Source organism: Leptodactylus fuscus, chromosome 1, assembly GCF_031893055.1.
Source record: "Leptodactylus fuscus isolate aLepFus1 chromosome 1, aLepFus1.hap2, whole genome shotgun sequence".
Lineage (NCBI taxonomy): Eukaryota > Metazoa > Chordata > Amphibia > Anura > Leptodactylidae > Leptodactylus > Leptodactylus fuscus.
In genome coordinates, this window is record NC_134265.1 from 230,183,604 (window position 1) to 230,206,239 (window position 22,636).

General features: G+C 45.4%; 1 protein-coding gene across 1 annotated transcript in view; it reads left to right on the plus strand.

Annotated features, from left to right (window-relative positions):
* LOC142216281 (17-beta-hydroxysteroid dehydrogenase 13-like) overlaps window positions 1-21,258 on the plus strand; it is a 64,820-nt gene extending 43,562 nt beyond the window's left edge. The window contains exons 6-7 of the mRNA XM_075284010.1: window positions 17,345-17,461; window positions 19,910-21,258. Coding sequence (XP_075140111.1) covers window positions 17,345-17,461; window positions 19,910-20,000 — 208 coding nt within the window. The 3' untranslated portion in view covers window positions 20,001-21,258. The remainder of the gene's footprint in view (window positions 1-17,344; window positions 17,462-19,909) is intronic.
* The last annotated feature ends 1,378 nt before the right edge of the window (window positions 21,259-22,636 follow it).

Here is a 22,636-nt window from a genome sequence, read left to right on the forward strand (position 1 = left end):
CCGAGGTGGATCTGATGGCCACCCAGTACAATGCCAAGGTGGAGAGGGTCTGTTCCCTCTACCAGGAGGACAACCCCTTGGCAGTAGATGCCCTATCAATACCTTGGAGGTTCAGGCTGGCATACATCTTCCCTCCACTTCCCATGGTTTCGAAGGTATTGGCCAAGATCAGTCAAGACCAGGTATGGGTGATTGCCATCATACCGTTCTGGCCAAAAAGGGCATGATTTACCCACCTCATACAGATGAGTCGAGGGAATTACTGGAGGCTTCCACTTCTTCACAACCTGGTAACCCGAAACAAGTGGCTATGCCAGGACCTGAAGAGGTTCAACCTGACAGCCTGGAGGTTGACCGCACCCTATACGGACATGGGGGATTGTCACAGGCCATGCGGACAACACTGGCCTGCTCAAGGGCAGATTCTATGAATAGAAGCTACATGAGGATTGGCAGAATTTACCAGCAATGGTGCACAGAGAATCAACGTGCAATACCAGTTATGGAGACGGTATTGGAGTTTTGGTAAAGCGGGCTGGAGAAAGCCCTCACCCCGGTGACATTAAAAGTGCATGTAGCTGCCCTTTCAGCCGTATTAGGGATAAGATTGTCTCAAGATTCGTTGGTAAGTTAATCCTTAAGAGGGGCCGGTGGCTCCGACCCGCAATCCAAGTCCTAATCCCCCAATGGGATTTAGCTATGGTACTGCAGGGGCTCTGTGGGCCCCCCTTTGAACCACTACAAGACATAGGACTAAAGTTCCTCTTCTGCAAAGTGGAATTCCTCTTAGCCGTCACATCAGCTAAGCGTACTGGAGAACTGCAGGCTTTAGCAGCCTCTGAGCCGTATTTACTATTCTTCCAGACAGGGTACAATTAAGATATCTCCCGGGATTTATTCCAAAAAGTCCCGTCGACCCAGAAAACCTTTCTGGTAAGTCTTTTCAGAAAATACAAGGGGTGTAGAGCCTTGAAGGCAACATTGGCGAGATGGATCAAGGAGGCCATCTCTCAAGCATTCAGTACTCAGGGCCTACTTCCGCCCGAGTTTTAAGGGCACATTCTAGTTGTGCAGTTGCCACGACATGTGGGGAGAGATATTCCATCTCCCTGGACCAGATTTGTGCGGCAGCGACCTGGAGTTCTCACTTAACTTTTGTGAGACATGATAGGTTGGACGATTTTAGCGCGGAGGCGGCTGCCTTCGGTCGCTCGGTATTGACATCAGTTTGTCAGGGAGTCCCACCCTAGGGGGGGATTTCTTGCTACCTCCCCATCTGTTGTGCTGCTGTGTTGGACGTATGGGGAATGGAGGATTATGTAGATAATCTGTTTTCCCATAGTCCAAACAGCAGCACAAAGCTCCCTCCCTGTATGTTTGGCTTGTTAATTTTTTGAAGGGTTTGGAAATCTCTACTTTAGAACTAACACGAGGAGGGGGAGGTCTGGTGACCTCTTATAGGGGAGGTTCTTTGATTGAGTAAAAGTTCCACCTGTCCTGATTGCACGCAGGGGCAGGAATACCCCATCTGTTGTGCTGCTGTTTGGACTATGGGAAAACAGATTATCTACATAATCCTCCATTACAGTCTATGGGGCCCATGGGTAATTGCTTGTTAAATAGATAGGGTTTCCATTTTTCGGTGGATTCGAAGAACGGAGTCCTAATTGATAGTCTGAACCTAGTGTGAAATGTGCAGAATGTTTAATCCAGTGCACAGGGAAAGCAGTTTGCAAATGTGTTATGAGGAAAACCAAGCATTCTCCTATTTATTCACTGTGTGAAGACAAAACAGTCCTTCCTCCTTCCACTCACTTTAAAGTCGGCTTACACCTTTAGTTTCTATGGATGGGGCTTCCCTAGTAACATGGAGCAAATAGCAAATTAAGTAGAAGGGAGACATCTAGTGACAAGAACTTTGGAGAGATTTTTCCTGGAAGAAAGCAGCAAATTTTTTTTTAATTAATATTGTTTTTATTGAAATTATAAACATATAAACAGCGCAAGAACATACATGATGTTCAAATGAAGAGTCATGTCATGACAAGAAAATAATAGTCAATGTATAGAGTAAAAGAAAATAAAGTTAAATCAAATTCAATCCCAGCATGCTGTTTTAAAAGACAATATATCCCACATGGTCTTCCTCTAAAAACAGGAGGGATCATGCGTAACAGGGAGACAAAAAAAATTATGGAGAATTTATAAAATTTTCGCTCCTGATGCCATGCTTGCACTGTAGAGCAAAGTATTGGATTTTCCCTGATCTGTATAGATCACTGGACATCCATTTTCCATAACCTTGAGTTTGGCCAGTTAGGGCAATCGGAACCTGGTGTCAGTGTCAATGAGATGTTTGCAAATGGAGCGTATTCTCCCACTGAACAGTGCCTGAAGAAAAACTGATGAGAATTTTATGTTGGTATGTAGTCACCCAGTGGCGTAGCTAGGAACGGCGGGGCCCTGTGGCGAACTTTTGACATAGCCCCCCCCCCCCCCGACCGACGCCTGCCTTAGACCCTGCCCAAACCCCTGTCCTATTCCTGCGCTCTCTATTATGCCCCATAGTGGCCCCTGCACATACTATTATGCCCCATAGTGGCCCCTGTACACACTATTATGCACCATAATGGCCACTGTACACAGTATTATGCCCCATGGTGGCCCCTGCACACAGTATTATACCCCATAGTTGTCCCTGCACACAGTATTATGTCCTATAGTGACCCCTACACACAGTATCATGCCCCATAGTGGCCCCTACACACATTATTATGCCCCACTGTGGACACCCATGAACAATTATTTTACTCTGGGGTCTCTTCAGACCCCAGAGTATAATAATGGGAGACCGAAGGGGGGTACCAATATAAAAAGCACTGTTATTCACCTATCTCCGGCTCCGCTGCAGTCCCTGGTAGTGTCCGCCATCTTCCCGGGACGTCACATGACCCTAGACGCAGGCCCTGGTCATGTGACGTCAAGGAGAGTCACAGAAGTAGGCCTAAACCTGCCCGGAGAGGTAAGTAACCGTGTTTGTTAGGTTACCTTACCTCTCCTGGACCTCCGATCATTATACTCGGGGGTCTGAAAAGACTCCAGAGTATAATAACGATGTTTGTGGGGCCTGCGGCGTCACTTACCGATCCCAACCACTGCCAGGATCGGTAAGTAAATAGGGCCCATTACTGGCTGGAGTAACTCCAGCCACTAACAGCCTATTAAGAAAAGGAAAAAAATGCAGCGGTAGTGGCTGTCGCTGGGCCCCTAATGTCCCGGGCCATGTGGCAGCCACTACCCCTGCTACCCCTGTAGTTATGCCACTGTAGTCACCATATGTTGTCTATTAGGCTTGTAGTATTTTCTCTTTTACAGCATAATGAAGAAACTTAGGTATAGTTCATGTTCAGTTTTGATGAAAGGGGGATTATTGGGGAAGGTCAATCCCAGGGCATAAGGTGTTCCCCCTTGATTGACTCAGGAATTGCTTAATAGTGGTTGTAAAATAAGTCGTAGTTGCCTGTAATGCCATGATAGAGATTTTGCACTGAGGCGTCCAGGTTTATGGGTTGTCCCACTCTTTGTGTCATGCCTCTAAGTTGGGAGAAGGCTGTATTTATAGACATGTAATATCTCCAGTCCCTGATCAAAAAGTGGGATCAGATTGTATGATATCTCTTTGGCCAATTTCAGTTGGATCAAAGGTGCCCTTCATGGTAGGACTAGGTGTTGGAGAACCCTGGGGGAGATTGATTCTCCACTAGTGATGAACTAATGTAGCAATATAATAAATTCTGGGAGAGGAGGTAAGGGTGGGCTGTGACTCCCTAGTACCTTGGACCTTGTGCGGGGCAATAGTTAAAGAGGACCTTTCATCACTTGGGGCACATGCGGTTTTACCACAGCGCACTGTCGGCTTTCTCGATCTGTGCCCCAGGTGAAGAGCTATCGGTGCCGGTACCGTAGCTCTTCACTGTCAGAAGGGCGTTCCTGACAGTCAGTCAGGAACACCCTTTCTCACAGCAGCGTCTATAACGCTGTACTGTGAGAGCAGGGAGGAACCCCTCCCACCCCTCCTGATAGTGCTCGTCCATAGACGAATACTGGGGGAGGCGTTCCTCCCCCTCTCACAGTAAAACACTATAGACGCTGCTGTGAGGAAGATCATTCCTGACTGACTGTCAGGAACACCCTTCTGACGGTGAAGAGCTACGGTATCGGCACTGATAACTCTTCACCTGGGGTACAGATTGTGAAAGCCGACAGTGCTCTGAATTCAGCACACTGTCAGCTTTCTAGCAGTATATAAAACCGCATGTGCCCCAAGTGATGAAAGGTCCTCTTTAAGGCTACATCATGAGAGGTAGCAGAACGGGGACATCCCCAAAGAAATCAAGAGTAGAGTCCCAGTTGGAGAAAAAAGTAAGTGTTATATGAGAATAAGCTATTGGTATATATTGTTTCAAGTAAAGACTAGAGATGAGCGAACACTAAAATGTTCGAGGTTCGAAATTCGATTCGAACAGCCGCTCAATGTTCGTGTGTTCGAACGGGTTTCGAACCCCATTATAGTCTATGGGGAACAGATACTCGTTAAGGGGGAAACCCAAATCCGTGTCTGGAGGGTCACCAAGTCCACTATGACACCCCAGGAAATGATGCCAACACCTCTGGAATGACACTGGGACAGCAGGGGAAGCATGTCTGGGGGCATCTAACACACCAAAGACCCTCTATTACCCCAACATCACAGCCTAACAACTACACACTTTACACACTCAATACCACCTCTCTGACAGTAGGAAAACACCTTGAAACATGTGTATTTGGCACTTGCAGTGAGGAGAGCTTGTCACCAGCAGTGAATTTGGCCCTTGTAGTAAGTTGAGGTTGGCACCAACATTTGTTTTGAAAATCAGGGTGGATTGAGCCTCTAACCAGCAGAGTTTGGGCAAATTCATGGTGGAGGGAGCCTCTAAAAACCCCAGTTTGGACCAATTCATGGTGGAGGGAGACTCTAAAAACCCCAGTTTGGACCAATTCATGGTGGAGGGAGACTCTAAAAACCCCAGTTTGGACCAATTCATGGTGGAGGGAGCCTCTAAAAACCCCAGTTTGGACCAATTCATGGTGGAGGGAGCCTCTAACCAGCCCAGTTTGGACCAATTAATGGTGGAGGGAGCCTCTAAACAGCCAAGTTTTGGGAAATTCATGGTGGAGGGAGCCTCTAACCAGCCCAGTTTGGACCAATTCATGGTGGAGGGAGCCTCTAAACAGCCCAGTTTGGGCAAATTCATGGTGGAGGGAGCCTCTAACCAGCCCAGTTTGGACCAATTAATGGTGGAGGGAGCCTCTAACCAGCCCAGTTTGGACCAATTAATAGTGGAGGGAGCCTCTAACCACCCCAGTTTGGGCAAATTCATGGTGGAGGGAGCCTCTAACCAGCCCAGTTTGGACCAATTAATGGTGGAGGGAGCCTCTAAACAGCCCAGTTTGGGCAAATTCATGGTGGAGGGAGCCTCTAAACAGCCAAGTTTGGACCAATTAATGGTGGAGGGAGCCTCTAAACAGCCCAGTTTGGGCAAATTCATGGTGGAGGGAGCCTCTAAAAAACCCAGTTTGGACCAATTCATGGTGGAGGGAGCCTCTAATTAGCCCAGTTTGGACCAATTAATTGTGGAGGGAGCCTCTAACCAGCCCAGTTTGGACCAATTAATGGTGGAGGGAGCCTCTAAAAAACCCAGTTTGGACCAATTCATGGTGGAGGGAGCCTCTAATTAGCCCAGTTTGGACCAATTAATTGTGGAGGGAGCCTCTAACCAGCCCAGTTTGGACCAATTAATGGTGGAGGGAGCCTCTAACCACCCCAGTTTGGACCAATTCATGGTGGAGGGAGCCTCTAACCACCCCAGTTTGGACCAATTCATGGTGGAGGGAGCCTCTAAACAGCCCAGTTTGGGCAAATTCATGGTGGAGGGAGCCTCTAACCAGCCCAGTTTGGACCAATTAATGGTGGAGGGAGCCTCTAAACAGCCCAGTTTGGGCAAATTCATGGTGGAGGGAGCCTCTAACCAGCCCAGTTTGGACCAATTAATGGTGGAGGGAGCCTCTAAACAGCCAAGTTTTGGGAAATTCATGGTGGAGGGAGCCTCTAACCAGCCCAGTTTGGACCAATTAATGGTGGAGGGAGCCTCTAACCACCCCAGTTTGGGCAAATTCATGGTGGAGGGAGCCTCTAACCAGCCCAGTTTGGACCAATTAATGGTGGAGGGAGCCTCTAAACAGCCCAGTTTGGGCAAATTCATGGTGGAGGGAGCCTCTAAACAGCCAAGTTTTGGGAAATTCATGGTGGAGGGAGCCTCTAACCAGCCCAGTTTGGACCAATTCATGGTGGAGGGAGCCTCTAAACAGCCCAGTTTGGGCAAATTCATGGTGGAGGGAGCCTCTAAAAAACCCAGTTTGGACCAATTCATGGTGGAGGGAGCCTCTAATTAGCCCAGTTTGGACCAATTAATTGTGGAGGGAGCCTCTAACCAGCCCAGTTTGGACCAATTAATGGTGGAGGGAGCCTCTAACCACCCCAGTTTGGGCAAATTCATGGTGGAGGGAGCCTCTAACCAGCCCAGTTTGGACCAATTAATGGTGGAGGGAGCCTCTAACCAGCCCAGTTTGGACCAATTAATGGTGGAGGGAGCCTCTAACCACCCCAGTTTGGACCAATTCATGGTGGAGGGAGCCTCTAACCAGCCCAGTTTGGACCAATTCATGGTGGAGGGAGCCTCTAAACAGCCCAGTTTGGGCAAATTCATGGTGGAGGGAGCCTCTAAAAAACCCAGTTTGGACCAATTCATGGTGGAGGGAGCCTCTAATTAGCCCAGTTTGGACCAATTAATTGTGGAGGGAGCCTCTAACCAGCCCAGTTTGGACCAATTAATGGTGGAGGGAGCCTCTAAAAAACCCAGTTTGGACCAATTCATGGTGGAGGGAGCCTCTAAACAGCCCAGTTTGGGCAAATTCATGGTGGAGGGAGCCTCTAACCAGCCCAGTTTGGACCAATTAATGGTGGAGGGAGCCTCTAAACAGCCAAGTTTTGGGAAATTCATGGTGGAGGGAGCCTCTAACCAGCCCAGTTTGGACCAATTAATGGTGGAGGGAGCCTCTAACCAGCCCAGTTTGGACCAATTAATGGTGGAGGGAGCCTCTAACCAGCCCAGTTTGGACCAATTAATGGTGGAGGGAGCCTCTAAACAGCCAAGTTTTGGGAAATTCATGGTGGAGGGAGCCTCTAACCAGCCCAGTTTGGACCAATTCATGGTGGAGGGAGCCTCTAAACAGCCCAGTTTGGGCAAATTCATGGTGGAGGGAGCCTCTAAAAAACCCAGTTTGGACCAATTCATGGTGGAGGGAGCCTCTAATTAGCCCAGTTTGGACCAATTAATTGTGGAGGGAGCCTCTAACCAGCCCAGTTTGGACCAATTAATGGTGGAGGGAGCCTCTAACCACCCCAGTTTGGGCAAATTCATGGTGGAGGGAGCCTCTAACCAGCCCAGTTTGGACCAATTAATGGTGGAGGGAGCCTCTAACCAGCCCAGTTTGGACCAATTAATGGTGGAGGGAGCCTCTAACCACCCCAGTTTGGACCAATTCATGGTGGAGGGAGCCTCTAACCAGCCCAGTTTGGACCAATTCATGGTGGAGGGAGCCTCTAAACAGCCCAGTTTGGGCAAATTCATGGTGGAGGGAGCCTCTAAAAAACCCAGTTTGGACCAATTCATGGTGGAGGGAGCCTCTAATTAGCCCAGTTTGGACCAATTAATTGTGGAGGGAGCCTCTAACCAGCCCAGTTTGGACCAATTAATGGTGGAGGGAGCCTCTAACCACCCCAGTTTGGACCAATTCATGGTGGAGGGAGCCTCTAACCACCCCAGTTTGGACCAATTCATGGTGGAGGGAGCCTCTAAACAGCCCAGTTTGGGCAAATTCATGGTGGAGGGAGCCTCTAACCAGCCCAGTTTGGACCAATTAATGGTGGAGGGAGCCTCTAAACAGCCCAGTTTGGGCAAATTCATGGTGGAGGGAGCCTCTAACCAGCCCAGTTTGGACCAATTAATGGTGGAGGGAGCCTCTAAACAGCCAAGTTTTGGGAAATTCATGGTGGAGGGAGCCTCTAACCAGCCCAGTTTGGACCAATTCATGGTGGAGGGAGCCTCTAAACAGCCCAGTTTGGGCAAATTCATGGTGGAGGGAGCCTCTAAAAAACCCAGTTTGGACCAATTCATGGTGGAGGGAGCCTCTAAACAGCCCAGTTTGGGCAAATTCATGGTGGAGGGAGCCTCTAACCAGCAGAGTTGGGGGAAATCAGGGTGGAGGGAGCCTAGTATTAGCAGAATTGTGCAACGCTTATGGTGGATGAGTATGAGGATGCGGAGGAATTGGAGAGGTTGAGTACAGACATGGAGTTTCATGTTGGGGTGCTTTACACAGGTGGGCACAAAAATGACGGCTCTACCCAGTGGTGGTTCATTTTTATCAAAGTGAGCCGGTCGGCACTCTCAGCTGACAGACGGGTGCGCTTGTCAGTGATGATGCCACCGGCTGCACTGAACACCCTCTCAGATAGGACGCTGGCGGCAGGACAGGACAGCACCTCCAAGGCATATAGGGCAAGTTCAAGCCACAGGTCCAACTTCGACACCCAATACGTGTAGGGCGCAGAGGGGTCGGAGAGGACAGGGCTGTGGTCGGAAAGGTATTCCCGCAACATGCGCCTATACTTCTCACGCCTGGTGACACTAGGACCCTCCGTGGCGGCACTTTGGCGAGGGGGTGCCATCAAGGTGTCCCAGACCTTAGACAGTGTGCCCCTCGTTTGTGTGGACCGGTGAGAACTTGGTTGCCTACTGGAGGAACTGCCCTCCCTGCCGCCAACGTCACATGCTGGAAACATCTCCATCATATTCTGCACCAATTGCCTGTGGCAAGCATTGATGCGATTGGCCCTCCCCTCTACCGGAATAAAAGACGAGATGTTGTTTTTATACCGGGGGTCAAGGATAGCAAAGATCCAGTACTGGTTGTCCTCCATGATTTTGACAATACGCTTGTCGGTTGTAAAGCACCCCAACATGAACTCAGCCATGTCTGCCACAGTGTTAGTTGGCATGACTCCTCTGGCCCCACCGGAAAGTTCAATCTCCATTTCCTCCTCATCCTCCATGTCTACCCATCCGCGCTGCAACAATGGGACGATTCGAAGTTGCCCGGAAGCCTCCTGTATCACCATCACATCATCGGACAACTCTTCTTCCTCCTCCTCCTCCTCCTCCTCCTCCATTAAACGCAGTGAAGCGGACAGATGTGTGGACCTACTCTCCAGCTGTGACGGATCGGATGCTATCCCTAACTCCTCTGTGTGATCTGAGTTATCCCTGATGTCAATCAGGGATTCTCTCAGAACACACAAGAGCGGGATTGTAAGGCTCACCATCGCATCCTCAGAGCTCACCCTCCTTGTGGACTCCTCAAAGACCCGTAGGATGTCACAAAGGTCTCTCATCCATGGCCACTCATGGATGTGAAACTGAGGCAGCTGACTTTGTGGCACCCTAGGGTTTTGTAGCTGGTATTCCATCAAAGGTCTCTGCTGCTCAACCACTCTATTCAACATCTGAAACGTTGAGTTCCAGCGTGTGGGGACGTCGCACAAAAGCCGGTGTTGTGGCACATGCAGGCGTTGCTGGAGAGATTTTAAGCTAGCAGCGGCTACTGTCGACTTGCGAAAGTGGGCGCACATGCGCCGCACTTTCACCAGTAGCTCTGGAACATTGGGGTAGCTCTTTAGGAAACGTTGCACCACTAGGTTGAAGACGTGGGCCAGGCATGGAACATGTTGGAGTCCGGCAAGCTCCAGAGCTGCTACCAGGTTCCGGCCGTTATCACAAACGACCATGCCTGGGCCCAGGTGCAGCGGCTCAAACCATATTGCCGTCTCATCGAGGAGGGCATCCCTCACCTCGGAGGCAGTGTGCTGTCTGTCCCCCAAGCTGATCAGCTTCAGCACAGCCTGCTGACGTCTACCAACGCCAGTGCTGCAACGTTTCCAACTCGTAGCTGGGGTCAATCTAACAGCGGAGGAGGAGGCGGTGGCGGAGGAGGAGGCGGTGGCGGAGGAGGAGGCGGTAGAGGAGGAGGAGGAGGAGGGGGGTGTTCTTCTCGTGTCCCTGCCAGGAATGTTAGGCGGGGAGACGAGGTACACCGGGCCAGTTTGGGAAGCAGTCCCAGCCTCAACTACATTCACCCAGTGTGCCGTCAGTGAAATGTAGCGTCCCTGTCCGCATGCACTTGTCCACGCGTCGGTGGTCAAGTGGACCTTTGTGCAAAGCGCGGAACTAAGGGCCCGCCTGATGTTGAGTGACACGTGCTGGTGCAAGGCGGGGACGGCACACCGGGAGAAGTAGTGACGGCTAGGGACGGCATAGCGAGGTGCCGCAGTTGCCATCAGGTCCAGGAAGGCGGGAGTTTCAACAAGCCGGAACGCCAACATCTCCTGGGCCAGCAGTTTAGCGATGTTGGCGTTCAAGGCTTGCGCGTGTGGGTGGTTAGCAGTGTATTTCTGCCGCCGCTCCAATGTCTGAGAGATGGTGGGTTGTTGTAAAGAAACGCCTGATGGTGCCTTTGATGGTGCAGGAGAAGGAGATAAGACAGGACCAGGGGAGGATGAGGTAGAAGTCAACAAAGTGGCGGAGGCAGATGAAGTGGTGTCCTGGCTCGTCCTCTGGAGTGCATCGCCAGCACAGTCAGCAGTGGCAGTGGCAGAGGCAGAGGCAGAGGCAGTGGCAGTGGCGTGAACGGCAGTCGGCCTTTGTCCTGCCGTTGCTGCCTGCCACTGATTCCAGTGCTTGGATTCCAAATGACGGCGCATTGAAGTGGTGGACAGGTTGCTCTTCTCAGAGCCCCTAATCAATTTCGAGAGGCAAATTGTGCAGACAACACTATATCTGTCCTCGGCGCATTCCTTGAAAAAACTCCACACCTTCGAGAAACGTGCCCTCGAGGTGGGAGTTTTTCGGGGCTGGGTACGAACTGGAACATCTTGGGAGATTCCGGGTGTGGCCTGGCTTCGCCTAAGCTGCTGACCTCTGCCTCTGCCTCTAGCTACCCTTTTTGGTGCTGCACCTGCCTCAACATCCACACTACTTTCCCCGCTTGACATCCCCCCTGTCCAGGTCGGGTCAGTGTCCTCATCATCCACCACTTCCTCTTCCAACTCCTGTCTCATCTCCTCCTCCCGCACAATGCGCCGGTCAACTGGATGCCCTGACGGCAACTGCGTCACATCATCGTCGATGAGGGTGGGTTGCTGGTCATCCACCACCAAATCGAACGGAGATGGAGGAGACTCTAGTGTTTGAGCATCTGGATACAGATGCTCCTCTGTTAGGTTCGTGGAATCGTGACGTGGAGAGGCAGGTTGAGGGACAATGAAAGGAGCGGAGAACAGCTCTGGGGAGCAGGGACAGTTTGGGTTATTGTTCTGTAAAGCTTCGGAATTTTGGGAGGAAGGAAGACAAGACTGTTGGGTAATAGGAGGAGAGGAGGCAGAGTCTGACTGGCTGCTGGACAATGTGCTGTAAGCGTTCTCTGACAGCCATTGCAAGACCTGTTCCTGGTTCTCGGGCCTACTAAGGTTTGTACCCTGCAGTTTAGTTAATGTGGCAAGCAACCCTGGCACTGTGGAGTGGCGCAATGCTTGCTGCCCCACAGGAGTAGGCACGGGACGCCCTGTGGCTTCACTGCTACCTTGCTCCCCAGAACCATTCCCCCGACCTCGCCCACGGCCTCGTCCACGTCCCTTTCCGGGAGCCTTGCGCATTTTGAATTCCTAGTTAGAAATTGGCACTGTATACCAGTAGTAAAAATTGTGGGTGCACGTAACCCCAATATATTCTTTGAATTCCCAGTCAGACACTGGCACTATATGGCAGTAGCAAGAAATGAGGGTATTTGTATTCCCAATATACTCTTTGAATTCCCAGTCAGACAATGGCACTGTATACCAGTAGTAAAAATTGTGGGTGCACGTAACCCCAATATATTCTTTGAATTCCCAGTCAGAAACTGGCACTATATGGCAGTAGCAAGAAATGAGGGTATTTGTATTCCCAATATACTCTTTGAATTCCCAGTCAGACAATGGCACTGTATACCAGTAGTAAAAATTGTGGGTGCACGTAACCCCAATATATTCTTTGAATTCCCAGTCAGACACTGGCACTATATGGCAGTAGCAAGAAATGAGGGTATTTGTATTCCCAATATACTCTTTGAATTCCCAGTCAGACAATGGCACTGTATACCAGTAGTAAAAATTGTGGGTGCACGTAACCCCAATATATTCTTTGAATTACCAGTCAGAAACTGGCACTATATGGCAGTAGCAAGAAATGAGGGTATTTATAACCCCAATATATTCTTTGAATTCCCAGTCAGACAATGGCACTGTATACCAGTAGTAAAAATTGTGGGTGCACGTAACCCCAATATATTCTTTGAATTCCCAGTCAGAAACTGGCACTATATGGCAGTAGCAAGAAATGAGGGTATTTATAACCCCAATATATTCTTTGAATTCCCAGTCAGACAATGGCACTGTATACCAGTAGTAAAAATTGTGGGTGCACGTAACCCCAATATATTCTTTGAATTCCCAGTCAGAAACTGGCACTATATGGCAGTAGCAAGAAATGAGGGTATTTGTATTCCCAATATACTCTTTGAATTCCCAGTCAGACAATGGCACTGTATACCAGTAGTAAAAATTGTGGGTGCACGTAACCCCAATATATTCTTTGAATTCCCAGTCAGAAACTGGCACTATATGGCAGTAGCAAGAAATGAGGGTATTTGTATTCCCAATATACTCTTTGAATTCCCAGTCAGACAATGGCACTGTATACCAGTAGTAAAAATTGTGGGTGCACGTAACCCCAATATATTCTTTGAATTCCCAGTCAGACACTGGCACTATATGGCAGTAGCAAGAAATGAGGGTATTTGTATTCCCAATATACTCTTTGAATTCCCAGTCAGACAATGGCACTGTATACCAGTAGTAAAAATTGTGGGTGCACGTAACCCCAATATATTCTTTGAATTACCAGTCAGAAACTGGCACTATATGGCAGTAGCAAGAAATGAGGGTATTTATAACCCCAATATATTCTTTGAATTCCCAGTCAGACAATGGCACTGTATACCAGTAGTAAAAATTGTGGGTGCACGTAACCCCAATATATTCTTTGAATTCCCAGTCAGAAACTGGCACTATATGGCAGTAGCAAGAAATGAGGGTATTTATAACCCCAATATATTCTTTGAATTCCCAGTCAGACAATGGCACTGTATACCAGTAGTAAAAATTGTGGGTGCACGTAACCCCAATATATTCTTTGAATTCCCAGTCAGAAACTGGCACTATATGGCAGTAGCAAGAAATGAGGGTATTTGTATTCCCAATATACTCTTTGAATTCCCAGTCAGACAATGGCACTGTATACCAGTAGTAAAAATTGTGGGTGCACGTAACCCCAATATATTCTTTGAATTCCCAGTCAGAAACTGGCACTATATGGCAGTAGCAAGAAATGAGGGTATTTGTATTCCCAATATACTCTTTGAATTCCCAGTCAGACAATGGCACTGTATACCAGTAGTAAAAATTGTGGGTGCACGTAACCCCAATATATTCTTTGAATTCCCAGTCAGAAACTGGCACTATATGGCAGTAGCAAGAAATGAGGGTATTTATAACCCCAATATATTCTTTGAATTCCCAGTCAGACAATGGCACTGTATACCAGTAGTAAAAATTGTGGGTGCACGTAACCCCAATATATTCTTTGAATTCCCAGTCAGAAACTGGCACTATATGGCAGTAGCAAGAAATGAGGGTATTTGTATTCCCAATATACTCTTTGAATTCCCAGTCAGACAATGGCACTGTATACCAGTAGTAAAAATTGTGGGTGCACGTAACCCCAATATATTCTTTGAATTCCCAGTCAGACACTGGCACTATATGGCAGTAGCAAGAAATGAGGGTATTTGTATTCCCAATATATTCTTTGAATTCCCAGTCAGACAATGGCACTGTATACCAGTAGTAAAAATTGTGGGTGCACGTAACCCCAATATATTCTTTGAATTACCAGTCAGAAACTGGCACTATATGGCAGTAGCAAGAAATGAGGGTATTTGTATTCCCAATATATTCTTTGAATTCCCAGTCAGACAATGGCACTGTATACCAGTAGTAAAAATTGTGGGTGTATATAGCCCCAATTCTATTGCTAGGGGACTTGCAGGGTATTTCTGGGGTGAAGGTGGGGGGGCACACCGTTGGAACGGGTATCGGGGTATATATCGGGTATACGGGAATACACTGACAGTGTATTCCATTCAGGATCCTGGGAAAGCTGGGTTGCGGCGATTGAGCCCGTCAGTGCCACGTTACACTGACAAGCTTCTCCCTGGAATTTAGCTCTTACAAGAGCTGTTGGTTGTCTTCTCCTTCCTATCCTAGCCTGTCCCTGCCTACCCAGAATCTAAGCCCTAGCTAGCTGGACGGAAACCTCCGTCCTCGGTGAATTGCAAGCTCAGAATGACGCGAAGCTGGGCGTCGCTGTTCTTTTAAATTAGAGGTCACATGTTTTCGGCAGCCAATGGGTTTTGCCTACTTTTTTCAACGTCACCGGTGTCGTAGTTCCTGTCCCACCTACCCAGCGCTGTTATTGGAGCAAAAAAGGCGCCAGGGAAGGTGGGAGGGGAATCGAGTAATGGCGCACTTTACCACGCGGTGTTCGATTCGATTCGAACATGCCGAACAGCCTAATATCCGATCGAACATGAGTTCGATAGAACACTGTTCGCTCATCTCTAGTAAAGACCGCTAGATGGCAGTAACATACCCTTTGAGCCTGGGTAGAGGACTAGTGATAATATATATGATATACTGATGACTAAGCAAGTCCAGACTGTATGAGACCTGTGATAGGGAGCTAGTGAACCATAGGAGACTCCAACATCAAATCACTAGGTGAGCAGTATGAGTAAGGGGGCGTTCACACTACCGTTGTTGTCCGTTATGAAGGTTTCCGTTTAAAAGAAAAAAAACGGACACCTATCATAACGGACATTAACGGACACTAACTGATGCTAACTGATGTTAATGTGTCCGTTTTTTTAACTGATCCATTTAATGGATCAGTTAAAAAAAAACCGGACACATTAGTATCAGTTAGCATCAGTTGGTGTCCGTTTTTTATACTGTCCGTTTTTTCTTTTTTGCTGTTTATGCTTTCTGAGCATGTGCAGAAAATAAACGGACAGAAAATAACGGACTGTAACTGATGGCTATCAGTTACTGTCCGTTATATGTCCGTTGCCCATAGACCTGAATGTTAAATAAAAAACGGACACTTTCTGTCCGTTTTTTCAAACGGACAAAAAAATCCTGCATGTGTGATTTCTCTGTCCGCTTGAAAAAACGGACATGGTTGTTAACGGACCCTTAAGGACACAAACGGACACAAACTGACAACAGATGAAATCCCATTGAAATGAATGGAAATTGTAACGGACACAGCTAGTGTCCGTTGCTAAAATCTTGAACGGACAGTAGCAACGGACACTGCAATCGGACACCAACGGTAGTGTGAACGCCCCCTAATGGAAGTGGCAGGAAAAAAATAATACTGAGGAGCATGGCTAAAGGAAAGCAGAGAAGGATAAAGCGGACACTTATCTTTTCTATGGCTCAGTCTTGTGTTTTCATGTCCAGGGAGGTATCAGGCAGGCACAGCAGTATTCAGATGGAAGGCCACCAGGGAGATTGTGATGAAATGGAGAGAGTAGCTGCTCTCATAGATGTACATCTCTTTCCCATTGAGGAGTAAGGCTTTATAGGGGCTCTGTTCTGTCTGCTGGGAAGTGTTCAGTGATACACTGCTGGCAGAACACAGGCAAGAACTGGTGCCATAATGCTCGGGCACGTGTGAGCTCTTAGAAGATATTATGGCCCCCTCTATGTAGCGTGTTTGCATGTAGGATTCAATAGTCAATATCAAATGTGGCCACACTAGGTGTCCCACCTACTAAAAGTCTCAACAATTTTTGCCAATACAGTCTAAATTAGGCTTCAAATACATATGGTACCTTCTCAAATCTGAGCCCTGTAGTATTTCCAGGCAAAATAATAGGGCTGCATGTAGGCTGGTTAATAAGTTAGCTCTCCATTTATTGTGCATTGTTTTCTGATTTTACACAGGGCCACAAGTTGGGCATGACATATTGGGGACTAAAATACCAGATATTTGGAAAAAATTACAATTTTCATTTTGTACCATTTACTGCGTATTTCTTTTTGGAAAGCATCTCTATGGTCAAAATGATCACTTTACCCTTTGAGGGATGCAGTTTCCAAAATTAAATCACTTCTTGATACTCTCCACCGCATTGGCACTGCCTCATGACACTCGAAACGATGCTGCCTTCTAAAAGTCTAACTCCATTCCCCAGCTATTGTCCCCAACCGTTTGCCAAAACAGCAGAAATTGGACGAAATTGCGTAACAAATTGAGAGATGCGTTTTCCCCTTTAACTCCCTTGTTCTAAAAATGTTCTTGAAAATTTGGAAAAATGTTATTTGACTTGTAAGCCTTATAATGTCCGAAAAAAAATTAAAGAAGGCATATTGGGAGTATAGAAGTCACAGTTTGACATTAAATTAAAAAAGGTAACAATTGCAAAACTTTATAATTTTCTGTATAATAATAATTTTCAGGGAAAAAGGTGGCGGTAATTAGAAATTATTCCTATATATCTTCTCAGTCATTAACAGTTTACACGTCTTATTACATACCTAAGCTGTTCCTTGTATCACTCACACCCCACCCACTGTGAATAGCAAAGAAACATTACAGCATCATGTGACCTGGATGTGGGGTAGATTTATTATCTGTGATTTCATTGGTGGGGAGAGTGGAGAAGGAAGTGGTACACAGAGAGTGAGGTCATGGCGAGGAAACATGGGAAATGTAGTTTGATCCTAGATTCACTGCATGTAAATAACAGCGATACAAGGAGCAGCAAGTGAAACAAAGCCAAGCAAAGTCAGCAGGGAATATTTAGCACTACTATAAAGGAGTTATCCAACTTCTGAATATTAACTCCAAGATATTGTGCAAATGTAACTTTTTATTAAAATAATTAAAAAAACATGCTTCTATGTTCATATTTTTGCATGACTTAGTTATTACACTCTTTATTCTTTTTCTTTTTTTTTTAGAATATGGCCTGTTCTAAAACCTGAGTACGTTGCAAAAACGTTTGTGGATGGCATCTTAACTAATAAGAAGATGATCCTTGTCCCTTCATCTGTGAAAACTTACTTAATACTGGCAAAGTAATTATTTTTTTTCAATATCAACTCTACTTAAAAGGGAGTCTGTCACCAGGGTGAAACATATAAAATCAGCAAAAAACACGGACAAAGACTTGAACAGTCTATAATTTTAAAGGTAGGTTAATTTTAACAGTGAGAGATAGAATATCAAAAATAAAATCCAGAAAATCACATTGTGTATGTTGTATAAATGTATTGCCATTTTGCATAGAGAAATAAGTATTTGATCCCTCTGCCAAACAAGACTTAAAGGGGTTGTCCACAACCAGACCAACATGAGACAAGAGACAAATGTTTAGACAATAAAAAGATATACAATTTTCCAATATACTTTCTGTATCAATTCCTCACGGTTTTCTAGATCTCTTCTTGCTGTCATTCATTCTGTTACTTCTATAGGATAAAAGTCTGACCATGGTCATGTGATTTACGGTCCATGGTCATGTGATTTATGGTCCATGGTCATGTGATGAGCACACAGGTGCTGCTCGTTACCAGGCAGATGTCTGATTACTGGGTTGTGACTGTAACGAGCGGCACCTGTGTGCTCATCACATGACCATGAACCGTACATCACATGATCATGGTCAGACTTTAATCCACTAGAAGTAACAGAATGAATGATAACAAGCAGAGATCTAGAAAACCGTGAGGAATTGATAAAGAAAGTATATTGGAAAATTGTACAACTTTTTATTATACAAACCATAACATGTGTCTCTCAATATTGGTCTGAAAGTGGACAAGCCCTTTAATACTTGGTGGAAAAACTAATGTGGATGATTCTCAGAGTTATTGGGAGAAAGTGCTGTGGTCAGATGAGACATAAATTGAGCTCTTTGGCATTCTCGACTCGGTGTGTTTGGAGGAAGAGAAATGCTGCCTATGACAGAAAGAACGCCGTCCCCACTGTCAGGCATGGAGGTACAAACATTATGTTTTGGGGTGTTTCTCTGCTAAGGGCACAGGACTACTTCACTGCATCAATGGGAGAATGGATGGAGCCATGTACCAGAGAATCCTATGAGACAACCTCCTTCCCTCCACCAGGACATTAAAAATGGGTTGTGGCTGTGTCTTCCAGCAGGACAATGACCCAAAACATACAGCCAAGGCAACAAAGTAGGGGCTCAAAAAGAAGCACATTAAGGTCATGGAGTGGCCTAGCCAGTCTACAGACCTTAATCCCATAGAAAACTTAGGGAGGGAGCTGAAGCTCCGAGTTGAAAAGTGACAGCCTCAAAATCTTAATGATTTAGAGATGATCTGCAATGAGGAGAGGACCTAAATTCCTCCTGACATGTGCGCAAACCTCATCATCAACTACAAAAAAGATCTGACTGCTGTGCGCGCCAACAAGGGTTTTACCACCAAGTATTAGGTCTTGTTTGCCAGAGGGATCAAATACTTATTTCTCTATGCAAAATGCAAAGAAATGTATAAAATTTATACAATGTGATTTTCTGGATTTTACTTTTGATATTCTATCTCTCACTGTTAAAATTAACCTACCCTTAATATTATAGACTGTTCATGTCTTTGTCAGTGGGCAAACTTACAAAATCAGCAAGGGATCAAATAATTACAATATATCAATATAATTACTTTACTGTATATATATTTATATTTTATTATTATTATTATTATTATTATTATTATTATTATTATTATTTTTGTTGCATGTAGTATAAATAACCACAGCCGGAAAATAGAATCCCAACCGACTCATCAGAAATTGAATTACTAACTATATAAGAAAGAGAAAAATAGAAAATAGGATGGACACAATAAAAACATAATTAAAACCCTATAGACAATATACAGTAACAATGACAGATCAGTAATGATGAAATGATAAGAATAATAGTCTATAGGCAAAACTTATTATAGAAAAGGGACATAACTGATGGTCTTGTATAAACCATGTGGAGTTGTAGTGTAGAGTATAAATCTAATGGCACTCTTTTTGGGCCAATATACGTTTCCAGTTAACCGCACCCATCCCCCCATTGACCCATTCTCACCCAATCAATAGCTCGAATGCGAAACTGAGAAGGGTCACTATCATTTAACAACCTTGGGAATAGTTATATGATTCTAAACATCCGGTGCATTCTTGGCATTAAAGTACGTGTTCACGTATTAGTCAGCATAGTTCGCTGGAGGTGAGGCCAATATAAATAAGCCCACAGGGGCATGTGGCACCATAGATAACTCCTGAAGTTTGACAAGTAAGAAAATAATTAATAGTATAACAATGGCTGTGATCCAGATTCCAAAATTCAATAGAATGGTCAACATAGATAACTGTCCCCCTCTTGCTTGAACCTTTGCATTTTTGCACCACAATTTATTTGCATACCTCTACTTATTGGGATTGAGTGTACAAAGGGGTGGCTAAATTACCTTTGCTTCATAGTAGAATTCTAACTTCTATTTTTTTTCCAGCTTTCTTCCACAACGTGTAATATCGAGGATAAACAGAATACAAGATGTACAGTTCAGCACTATGTTCAGAAGTGCCACCAAAATGGATTAGTGGGACCTAGGAGATAAATCCCCAAAGCAAGGCATATCCATTAATACTTAATGTCTCTTAAGACAAAAATATGATGTTGCTTTTATTATAATTTTCTAATAATTTCAAGCATTATATTACTGTTTTAGTTCTTTTTCTTTTAGTTATATTTCTTACTTGTTTAATATTTTTCGCTGGAAAACTGCAATTATCTCTAGACTTGGTCTGATTATATGTTACATGGTGGCATAAATGACATAGTTACATAGTAGATGAGGTTGGATGAAGACAATGATACATCATAGTTTTGATCCAGAGGAAGGCAAAAAAAAACAAAAAAACATGAGTTTTATGCCATTTGCCCCCTGTCAGGGGAAAAAATTCTTTCCTGACTTCAGTCTAGCAATAATTAAAAACCCTGTATTAACTTGTCCTTAACAAAATCTAGAACCATAATCTGTAATATCTTTCTGCTCGAGAAAGACATCCAGGCCCTCTTTGAACTTGCTCAATGAATCCACCATCGCCACTTCTCTGAGGCAGAGAGCTCACGAGCCTCGCTGTTCTTACTGTATAGAATCTCCGTCTATGTTGCTGGTGAAACTTTCTCTCCTCCAGACGTAGAGGATGTCCCCTTGTCACTGTCACTGGCCTAGGAGTAAAAATATCCTTAGAACGTTCTTTGTATTGTTCGTTTTTTTTTTTTTTTTTTTTTTTTTTTTCTTCACCTTGGTATTGTTCTTTCATGTATTTGTACATTGTTATTAGATCTCCCTGTAGACTTCTTTTCTCTAAACTAAATAACCCCAAGTTTATCAATCTATCATTGTACTCCAGTCCACCCATTCCCCTAATAATCTTGGTTGCCCTTCTCTGCACTCTTTCTAGTTCAGTTATGTCTTTCTTGTAAACTGGGGCCCAAAATTGCGCACAATATTCTAAGTGTGGCCGTACCAGTGATTTGTATAGAGGCATAACTATGTACTTGTCATGAGAATCTAGACCTCTTTTGATGCATCCCATAATTTTATTTGCCTTGGCAGCAGCTGCCTGACACTGGTCACTAAAGGTAAGCTTGCTGTCCACCAAATTCTTTAAGTCTTTGGCAGTCTTACCCAGTAATTTACTATTAAGTACATAATCATAGATTTAATTTCTTCAACCAAAATGCATAGCCTTACCTTTGTCTACATTGAACTTCATTTCCCAAGTCTCCACCCATGCTTCCAGTTTCCTTAGATCCCCCTGTAATATTCTACTATCCTCCTCATTATTGATTGCCTTACAATGTTTAGTATCATCTACAAATATGGACACCTGGCTTTATAAACCCTCTACCAGGTTATTAATAAAGATATTAAACAGGAGAGGACTCAATACTAACCCCTGTGGCACCCCACTGGTGACTGTGACCCAGTCTGAATATTTACCATTAACCTCTGTTTCCTATCAGTGAGCCAGTTGTGAACCCAACTGCATATGTTTTCCCCCAGTCCTAACATTCTCATTTTGCATACCAACCTTTTATGTGGTACAGTACCAAAAGTCTTTGAAACGTCCAGATACAACACGTCCACTGCATTACCCATGTCCAGATACAACACGTCTACTGCATTACCCATGTCCAGATACAACACGTCTACTGCACTACCCATGTCCAGATACAACACGTCTACTGCATTACCCATGTCCAGATACACCACGTCCTCTGCATTACCCATGACCAGATACAACACGTCTACTGCATTACCCATGTCCAGATACACCACGTCCTCTGCATTACCCATGTCCAGATACACCACGTCCTCTGCATTACCCATGTACAGATACACCACGTCCTCTGCATTACCCATGTCCAGATACACCACGTCCTCTGCATTACCCATGTACAGATACACCACGTCCTCTGCATTACCCATGTCCAGATACACCACGTCCTCTGCATTACCCATGTCCAGATACACCACATCCTCTGCATTATCCATGTCCAGATACAACACTTTTACTTCATTACACATGTCCAAATACAACACATCCACTGCATTACCCATGTTCAGTCTTGAACTGACCTCTTCATAGAAAATGATCAGATTAGTCTGACAGGACCGATTCCTCATAAACCCATGCTGAATGGGTGTTATAAGATTATGAACAGTGAGATACTCCAGTATGGCATCTCTTAGAAAGCCCTCAAATATCTTTCCCACCACAGAAGTTAAACTTACTGGCCTATAGTTCCCAGGTTCACTTTTAGACCCCTTTTTGAAAATTGGCACCACATTTGCTATTCGCCAATCCTGTGGAACAGACCCAGTCATTACTGAATCCTTAAATATTAGATACAAGGGTCTATCTATGACCATGCTTAAAGGGGCTCTATCAGCAAAATCATGCTGATAGAGCCCCACATATGCGTGCATAGCCTTTAAAAAGACTATTCAGGCATCGGTAATGTTATATTAAACTACCCCCCCGTTTTAAAATAATAACTTAAAAAAGAATATGATCTACTTACGGAACGTGCACCCTGGGCGGGCATCTGGGTGTGTCTTCATCTTCTTCCCCGCCTCTTCTTCCTCTGACGTCTTCGGGTCCCGTCCTTCTCCGGCGCTTGCTCGCGGACACTGATAAAAAAAAAAATAGCCCGGGCGCATGCG